This window comes from Anopheles aquasalis, chromosome 3 (assembly GCF_943734665.1).
Source record: "Anopheles aquasalis chromosome 3, idAnoAquaMG_Q_19, whole genome shotgun sequence".
NCBI lineage: Eukaryota > Metazoa > Arthropoda > Insecta > Diptera > Culicidae > Anopheles > Anopheles aquasalis.
This window is the reverse complement of record NC_064878.1, coordinates 49693549-49703548: the sequence shown is the minus strand read 5'-3', so window position 1 is coordinate 49703548 and position 10000 is coordinate 49693549. Positions and strand designations below refer to the sequence as shown.

General features: G+C 51.1%; 1 protein-coding gene across 1 annotated transcript in view; it reads right to left on the bottom strand.

The window, feature by feature from the left end:
* LOC126579283 (multidrug resistance protein homolog 49) overlaps window positions 1–3174 on the bottom strand; it is an 8402-nt gene extending 5228 nt beyond the window's left edge. The window contains exons 1-4 of the mRNA XM_050242720.1: window positions 2967–3174; window positions 526–704; window positions 384–447; window positions 108–301 (exon numbers count right to left, since the gene is read on the bottom strand). Coding sequence (XP_050098677.1) covers window positions 108–301; window positions 384–447; window positions 526–650 — 383 coding nt within the window. The 5' untranslated portion in view covers window positions 651–704; window positions 2967–3174. The remainder of the gene's footprint in view (window positions 1–107; window positions 302–383; window positions 448–525; window positions 705–2966) is intronic.
* Between the last annotated feature and the right edge of the window lie 6826 nt (window positions 3175–10000).

The window sequence follows — 10000 nt, the reverse complement described above, 5'->3', positions numbered from 1 at the left end:
TTGGCACCATCCAAGTGCGACCATCCGGACCAACCAAGTGGCACAAATGATCATTGTGGGCTACTACCAATTGACCCCCGGGGGATGCACACGGCACGCATACTTACAGCACTCGGCCACCGCCAAAGATCGAGAGGATGGCCGTATCGGTGGACTTGCCGATGCCGATCGTACGGTCCACGAGTAGCGTGGTGAACTCGCCATACAGGATCACACCGTACGGCAGCCCGAGCGATGCCATCGATGCCAGCAGAATACCGATCAATGTAGCACAGATCTCGCCGCACGTGGCAAATCGAAACTGAAAGAGGAAACGAAGGAAGAGGATACGTTAGATTGCTCGAGAACCAGATATCACACGGAGCACAAGAAGCACTACTCACCAGTTTGAAGTACGACACGGCCTGCGAATCATCTTTATCTTTGGCTTGTGTTTTGGTAAATTTACTGCAAAAACAAACGAACGGAAGTGAGTTAACTATGCCACACGTGCCTCCGGGACAGGGAATCAAGCGTGTTACTTACACATCCAGAATATCCTTGGTACTTTTGTGGCTGACAACGGACATGTTGTCGGTGCTCTGGGCACCGTTCTTGAGATTCGTCGTCTGCAGCACCCCATTCCCTTGCGAATAGTCTTTGAGTGTCATCGTGAGAGTCGCCTTTTTTGCTATCTCACGTGGACAGCTTCGAGTGTTTTATTGCTGGAAAGAAGGTAAAAGAGAGAGAGAGAGTACGACTTCAGTATGGATGTTGTCTTCAAAAGTCACGAAAAGTAGACTCTTCTAGCTATGGCTACTAAAAGGTCTGCTTCAGAAGCGCACGAAGCGCTTCATTTTAGTAGTGCGTTAGGGTAAGCTAAATATTAATTACAAATTATTGCATTCCACCCTCACACCTATCTCTAGTGAGTGAGTGTTCCAGCGTCATCGGTATCAAGTGCACTTGAACTTCACGCGGCCACCACCATCGCCATGGGAATCGAACTGGCGAGCCTGTGAGTAAGCAACTGCCGCCTTCAATTATCGCCAACGCCAAGGTGCATTCGTATCCGACACTACACGCGAGCGATCGCGATGTTTGCGTATCTCGCGCGCTCCCGCTCGGCTCAGAAACAATAAATAGGTCGATACTGGGGCCCTCGGCCGCAGAAAAACGGCCGCTGGTGGAAGCATGGGGGGCCACACGCCGGCCAATCGGTGGTGATCGGGGTGCGTTTGTGCGATTAAAATCTCCAGTTCGCCGGCGGTTCGTTCATTAGACGGGCTGCTGCTGGCTGGGTGAGTGTAAACGGCGCCGCACACAACAGATCTGAGCGTTATGCCAAGACCGCGATGCGGCGGTTTTGGCCAAAGATTGCTTGCTGGCTTTTTTCCAGAAAGCGATAGCGATCGGGTTAAAACAATTAACAAAATGACACGAGAGATCTGTGAAGGCCGAGACCCTCGGCAGCGCTTCAAATGCTGGGCGCTTACGCTTAGATCATGCACGATGCTCCATTAAATACGATATCCCTATTCTCGTCACTAAGGAAGCAATGGGGCCTCGTGGCGAAGCAATTGATTTTCGTACAGCAAATCAATTAACCGATCGAGTTCAATCAATGCTCGGGAATGGTGTGACGGAGTGTCACATCGATTGCCCCCGTGCGCCCCAAAAGAGACCGTGCGACGGAAACCAGAAACAATATTGTGTTCACAGAAAGTGCCAGAGCCGGGAGGTTTGCAAATGGCAATCGATTGATAGCGCCCATGTGCGCTGCGTTGCTGTGCTGTACCAACCACGCGTGTCATTGATATGATTTGATGAATTCCCACGGGTTGTTGCTACTGATAATGGCTGAAAATCCCAGGAACTACACGAGCAAGCAAAAACGAGTTCAATGCGCCAACTGGGCAGAAATCGAAACGAATCTCGAATGGCAAAATGTGCGCGTATGGTGCTGCGCATAAATATTTAGCCTTAGCCACCCCTCTGTCACTCTCCATCCACCATACTAGGCTTGGTGATCCTAATGAACTTTGATCGTAGCCATCGATCGTGCGACAGTCAGCAAACCGTTACGGTTGACATCTCTGTCGGCAAATCCTCTTCAAGCGAATGCCTTCTCGAATGGCGAGGGCGCTCCACCCGTAGATCGTTTGTGCCTACTTTGCATCCGAGTAAATATTGATCATCAGATGGCACACCACCCATGGAATTTGCGCTCTTTGATCCTCGCAGATCCATCTCCTGTCGCTTGAGATGGCTGACGACAAACGCGACGTCCGGTTGCGCCCTACAACGAGCGGAGAGGACGAATTTAAAACATATAAATCAACCTATCCAGCTAGCCGTCTGCCAAAAAAATCGAACCGCTGCGTCACGATTCACGATCTCGTTTAACATCGCAAACTGTTCCGCCAGATTCGGGTATTTAAAGAATCGATTTAATTGAAACCACAAGCAAGGGTTTGCGTTCGTTGACGCGCACTGGTTAAATTCCGTTGGCAATATTCACATGTTCTTCCACGGAGGGTATTAACTTTTAAGCGGACACTCCGGCACCGAAGATCGTTTCCAAAAAAGTGTGCCAACGTAATACGGCACCAGTACGGTTTTGGAACCTCATCAGTCCGTTGGTTTCCTTTTTTTTTGTTGGCAAACTACCAACTGCAAATTCACAATCTCTAACGAAACTAATGCACACTGCGCCTATTGTGGGGTATGATCGTAGATGGAATGATTTCAACATTTCCTGAAGCGTTCGAAAATGCCATTTGATAGCATTTGAAACTTAATTGATCGCTCTATAATTCGCTTCACATTCACAGTTCACGATCAATCACATTTACTGTTCGTTAGAGGCTGTCCTATCGCTAGACACAATCACTATAGTCCTGTGAAGCCTTCAGTTGCCGCTTTTTGCAGCTCCCGTGCGAGGAATTGCCACAGCCAACAAAATCAGGAACAACGCGCCTATTCACCTTTTTCGGGTGCTCTGGGATTTTGGATTGGTGCCGCTAGCAGCTCCGCACAGCTTCCGGGTTTCCTGTACGAACAGACAGGGCGCGCTCGTCTTCACTCCTGGTTCCCGGTTCCTTATCGTACCGAGTGGTTCTGCATCCGCTCGAATCCGCGATCTGCCAACGACTGAGGCTCTCCGAGTAGCGTCGCCCTACTAGTATCAACCGCACGCAACCGATAGCCCGCCCTTCCGCCGTGGGGATGGCCAACTAACCGATCAACCGACCAACGACGACGACGACGACCGAGACACGCTAGACGCGCGCCGTTGTGTTTGCTATCATCTTAAATCATTCCTCGGCGGGCGCGAACGAACGCGCGTATGTATTTGTTTTGCGTGGCGTGAATCCGCGACCCTCCCCTTCGGTTCTCAGGCATAAGCACGCACCAACCGACCGCACTGACCACGCGGTTGCGGTTACCATGCCGCGATCGCAAGCCTTGTGTTTGTGTTTGAGCGAGAAGCCGATTGTGTACGCGATGTCCAGGGCACGCAATGTTAGCCGGGGATGTTCGGCTATGCCCTGCCCTGCCCTGGCCAGTCCATACGGTACCCTCTCTCCCCCTTTCCACCACCCCCTGGGGGACCAAGAAAAGCTTCCGGTAAAACCTTTTCCTCCTTCTCCTCCTCCACCTGCTTCAAGGGAAGATGCTACATGCGCGCTTATTTGCCAGACTTGTTTTGCATTCCTACAAGATCCCGCAAGTCAGCCACCCCTCCCGCCGGTAAAAGATCGATCGCTGCAAGTCTTGGGCTCGGTCGGGGGATTTTTTGTTTCCCGCACAGGAAGCGCACATGGCCCCCGGAGGGTATGTGACGCGCAAAGAATGCATAAAGTAATCTCGTGGTTTACGTCTTGCTCTGTGACGTGCCGTGACGCCAACAGGGGAATCCTGGGGACTGTCCCATCGCCGGTTGGACCCAAAAAAGGGAGGCGGGATGCAAATTAGAGGAGTGTGCACCGTCACCGGCAGCTGGTGTGCCGATCGGACGGAGCTATTAAAGTGTCGAAACTCATGATAAGCAGATTCACGCGTGATTACTTTCCAATGTTCTTTCTCCCCCGTTTCTGTGGCTGAGAGGAGCGCGTAAAAACCCAACTCGTCCTCGGAACGCTCCGCTGGTCACATTCACTAGCGGCTTGGCTTGGTTGACGACTTGGTGTACATCGGCCCCTATCGAATTTCGTTTTGTTGCCAGCACCTTATCTAATCAGTTATAATTAGTATACTGAACCGGGCCGGGAGGCTGTGGAAAGGCTCTGAGATGCACTTTGTGTTGTGTTGTGACTCAAGCTGTGCGAGCTGATTGTGAATGAAGCCTTCTGGAACGATCAGTATTCAATTACAGGCACCAATAGTGAACCTAAGGCGATCCTTGCCCTACCCACGGAATCAACAAACGGCGTCACCGGTGGCTGCGGCAGCAGCGATTCACAAACATACAATAGTGAGAACGGATTACTTAACCGCACACCCAGCGCGAGCAATTCCCGAGCGCGTCCCGAGAACCCTGGCATAACGGGCGCAGCAAGTGGTAGCGGACGAGATCCTGCGCACGGATAAGAAGCTTAATACGCCAATCAACACCGGCCCCGGCATATCGTGTGATGATATGAAACTGATGATTGAGAACCGATAGGCCCCAAATCAGGGTACACATTTTGCTTAATTTGATTAGTGGGCTGGGTGGGCAACAAGATAAGACACCTGGGCCACGAGCTGCTGGTGTGCAATCGTTACAATCTTCATGTCATGAGACCTCGATCTGCTTCCTCCTGGGAAGTGGAAGTGTCTAAATATCGCGAGAGTTCGATTTTTATAACTAAATCAACAGGTTATCTATTCGAGGTTGACTGGTCGGTCAATGGACGCCCAGGCACTAACATTGACTTTCCATCTCACCGAAAACCGATTTTACGATCGCCATTGCGGTGAACGAAAAAAGGGCGATCGTGTAAAGTGATTTGCCCTTCGATCAGCACTCTCCGCACTGAGAAATTGGGCGTCAGTTAAGTTCAGCATTTCGCTTATCGATCGCTTTAGATGCTATCGAATCACTAAAGCTAATGCTCCTGTCCGCCAGTGACACTAATTGGCAATTAGCAGAGGAGAGAGGAAAAAAAACAGGTCTGGCGTAACTTTCCTCAGGTCTAGTTCATTGTTCACTACCACAACCAGCCCAGCTTCTCCACCAGCCTCGCGTACTCGCTAGTCGAAGGTCTTACCGGAGAGCATCGACATGTAAGCTCGTAACCATGCATCACGCACCGCCCCAAGACGAGCTCACGCATAGCCAAGCAAGAATGTGCGGCTACGGAACTAAACCCATTGCCCGCCCAGCGCAGCATCTTGCACGCCGCGATCGGCGGGAGTTGTTGCACTTGCGACCGGAAGCAGAGTACGGAGAGTGTGAAAGTTTAGCCACAAAACTGGCAAACAATGGCTGCGGTCAGGTTGTATGATCGGGGGCCACAGGGTCAGACAGAACGCAACCCGTATCGAACCGAGCGTCGACACGAGCGTTCCGTCAAGAACGTGCCCGACGCGTCTCGATCACAGCAGCGTTATGCTTTGTTCGCCCGATCGTATCGGATTTGTTCCGTTTCGATCTCCGACGAGGGGGGGGGGGGGGACCTACTTAACTTCCTCTAGCACAGACAACAGCACACAGGAAGGAAACTCTCGGTGCAGGTGCTAACAAGCCTCGCCAACCTTCACCGGAACATCTTTTCTCTGGAGCATTTCCTGCCCCGGATGATGCTGCCCCACCCTGCGGACACCCTTACAGTAGCCCAGTCCAGCCGCTGGCTAGCCGTCTGCGCCGCTATCCTCCATCCGACGAACGTCTAGTCGGGTTAATTGTTCGCGCGTTACCTTTTAACGATCAAACATACCGATCACAAACCGTACTATCAGGTCCGTCTGTCTGTCCTTCGATAATTGGAAGGAACACTTGTTTCGCCCGCGAATGGAACTCGTCATTAGAAGGAACCTTTTGCCCAAGGAACGTCTCGCTCACGCTTCGGAAAAAGATCATCCAGTTTTAAAGCGGAATTTCCGTTCCATCTGACGGTGGCTGGAGGTTGGAGGCAGAGTTGCCGTTGTCAAGAGATACCTGGAAGCTTGCGATTGGTTGCGGTTGTCGTCAGTTGCATCATCGTCGATCAAGAGACCACCCGCACAGTTGCAGGGGGTGTGCGCGCGGTTGAGGGAGGATTCGAGTGCAGTCACTAGTCACGATGGTGTGGTGGATTTACGCGTGGAGCAGACTTGCAGGAACGATGAATAAGTGGCTGCAAATGCGATATGGTGATCCCCAGAGCCGGATGCCACGGCCAGAACCAGAACCTCCGGCCGTCCGCTCCGTTTGACGCGCGCCAAACTTTCCGAATGCCAAAGGGGCAACCTCGGAATATTCCTATCGGGCAGCAGGTTTGGGATGGAAATTTCATTTTATTTAAATTCCTACCGTCCACTACTGTGAGGACACATCATATCTACGGTCTAGAACCATGTCTCTAGGCGTCTAGGAATCCAGTGTTCACCTTGGAACACCGTCTGAGGTTGGAGTTTATCAAATAAAAAAAAGGTGAGAAACAGCTCCCAGTGGAAGATTCCTTTATCGGGCAATCGAACGGATCGACACAATCAAATCCAGCACGGCACGTAACATGCCGACCGTCTGGCAGTTGATTGCGGACACCACGATGTTTGTTTACTTCCCATGCCATCCTTCCAATCCTCCCGTCGGGAGTGTGGTTGACTACTGTGTAAACAGTTTTCCCTCGATTGAACTGAAAACGATCATGAATGGGAGCAAAACATTCAGGCACACCCCAGGTGAGCCCTTTTGGAAAACAAAAAAAAATTAAACAGTCCCGACCCGGCATCGCGCACTTAGGTGTTTGAGCAACGTGTGGTGATGATAATGATGTGTTCCGCGAGATGTGCTTAGCCGCGTGCGCTCTCTCATCCGCGTCCAGCTGCCAGTTCAATTATGCAAATCTCAAACACTCTTTACCCTTAGTGCTGGTGTGCTGGTTGGCGATGAAGGAAGAGGAGGAAATGATTCGCCCAACGCCCAGACAACCAGGAGCGAGTGTCGGTTCCTGACACACCAAACTACCTTTTAACCTCTCGACTGCCATCCTTCCAAGATTCCGACAACACACGCCGGTTCCAGGTACTCCAGAGTGCGGCCTTGGGGGAGTTTGGGAACACGGGGAAGTCGAACTGCCTACGTGGTGCTTTATACGTATGATAAACTGCCGTTTGCCATGATGCCGTCAAGTGAACGGTGCTGCGATCGCAATGATCGCACGATCGCGAATCGCTGCCAAGAGATTCTGATTACATTCGATTGGACGCCTGAGAAGCAGCAGCAGCCGCAGCAGCAGCAGCAACCGGCAATGAGCAGCGGTTATTCATTACCGCTACAGCTTGCGGAGCTACAGCTTGCGCATGATGAGACTGTGGCAAACGGCGTCCCAGCGAGGCTGTATACGATGATCAGGGAAGTGTGACTTCTGTTTGATTTAAAATTGATTTATCTTGATTTCGATTACAGGCGGACCAGAGCGGTCGTGTTCCCCCGGGATCACGCAAACGCATCTTACGCATTTGGACTTGACTGGTTCTTCCCCCCACCCGGTGGAGACAGTTCTGGGGCGCACGCTGTTGTTAAAAGTCATTCTACTTCTGCTTTTCTACCAGTTACAATTCTGCTACATCACTCGCGTGTATCCGTACAGTATTGCTTAGCACTAGCGGAGTATTCCATTAGCTTATCAAGCTCCCACAGCCTGCGCGTGCTACAAGGCTGTAAAACAACCGTGCCACCGACAATAGTCACTACACTCCAGGGCAAACATTTGTCCAACAGGAGTAGTTCTGGTTGCAGTTGCAGTTGCCTCCTTTGCTTTATCTTATCAATCAAACTCTCGTCGACGCGGGACACGACGAGATGCGAACCATCAGCGAACCATTAATCGTTAATCATTGCTCCGGTGGTGGTTCTGGTGTGATTGTTCCGTAGGCAGCAAAAAGGGTTGCCGCGCACCTGCTTAATGGATGCTACTGCAACACCGACGGCAGCTCGGATACACCAACAACCACGATTGCAAACGGAGACAAAGATTGCGATCGCGTACGCGAGGTTACCACTGATCGTGATTGCCAATCGGAATAAAAACTCTCCTCGCCAGTGTTCTATCTAACATTCGGTGCGTCCAGGAACGGGACATCAAACTTCCTCATCGTGAGCAACGTGGTTTGGTGTAATTAAACGAAATTTACGAGCGCACCCCCGCTCTCTCGTTCAGCTCATCACCCACACCAGCTGTTCGATTAATGATCGAAAGATGTGCATCTCGGGGGAGGATTTGCGAGGGTTTTACGGCCCCACGTTACTCAGCGATTTGACGGAGCGTGAAAGTGAACGTTATGCCGGTTGACGTGGCCCATTCATCCGCGCATTGTGGTGAAGTTTTTTTTTTCAATTAATATTACCGAGAATGGATTGAGAACTGCATCAGTGTGTTGGTCGATTGGTGGTCGGTAGTTTGTGAACGTTACAACCGACACTCCTTGCTCAGTTCCATCATCTCAAATTGCGTCGAAGGGGCCACTCCATTGGGCGCATGATTAGCCACATGGATTGACCCGCCGGGATTTAACACCTTCCCAGGAACGTGCTCACATTCCGCCGGCGCGTATGGCTGGCTAAATAGGTAAATTTATTGTAATCGAAGGAAAATGTATAAATGTGTGGCTCTCGCGCACACGATACCGCTGATGCCGATGGTTGCAAACCGCACAATACAATACGGGTTTGTCGTGGATAATAATGGCTACAAATCTTCCACCGATCGTGCCTTTCGCTTATTTCACGTTCCACTGATCGCAGCCCGCGGTTGGAGCGATAAATAATTTTGTGGATCGCCATCGCGGGATCGGATCAATCACCGCGAGAACAACCGTAATTTACTGGGCACGAGACGAATCTAATTGGAGTTCAGTTAATTTACTGACACTGGTTCCCAACAGAAAGTGTTTTTCGAATAAATTCTACTCCCGAAAAGGCACACAATTGTAGCATGGATTGTGAATTGCTGCACTGTGGTGGAGATGTCCTACCATACACTTTATGCGCTAGAAACCCCCCAGAACCGACCGATGCAGAGTGATTTTATAAATAGCTCGCGAGTCTCAGCCACGCTAATCCATATGCAAGAACGTGGGTCACGCTATTACCTAGCGTCATACGAATAACGATGGCCACTCCTAATTGCTAGGTATGGCTGGTATGTCTTACCTTCAACCCGGATCCCGGCACCAGAATTTTGCCCAACTTCCAGTGGCAGCTGCCGGATGCCTGCAATCGAGCGGTTCACAGCAACCAGCCGCCGTTTCTTGTACGTCCAGATCACTTGGCCTTCTAGTATTTTGGCTGACGTCGCTTTATCGGCACACTTCAATCTAGTAGGATATGTATCAGGTGCACCTGTTCTCGCTTCAGCACATGAAAAAAAAGGTTTCGCTTGCCAAGAGTTTTGCCGCCGCACGGTCACTCCAAGTCACGCTACACGGCCTCGCGAAGGGTTCGCACTTGGAAACGCAGGGGTCAAGTTCATGGCCGGTGGGAATTGAAATTCTTCGTTCGCTATAGCAGTGCAGAGGCCAAAAACAGTAATTACTTTCTCCGACACACAAACGCACACTATAATCACTTGGCCCTTGGGGCCTTCAAGGACCCTAGCACACGAGTTTAAACATGCCGTGAGTACACACGGTATTCATCACAGCAGGAGCACATGCCCTCGGGCAAACCTTGTCAACAAAGCAACCCGTCGGTGTTGCCGTGCGCACGCTACCGCAGGATATTCGCTTGCGACCGCGAAAGGACGAATGCATTCGCCGCTAGTCAGATGTTTGGCTAGACCCGTGAAATGCCGCATTGAACTACCCTTCCGCCGGTGAGCGGGTCCGGTCG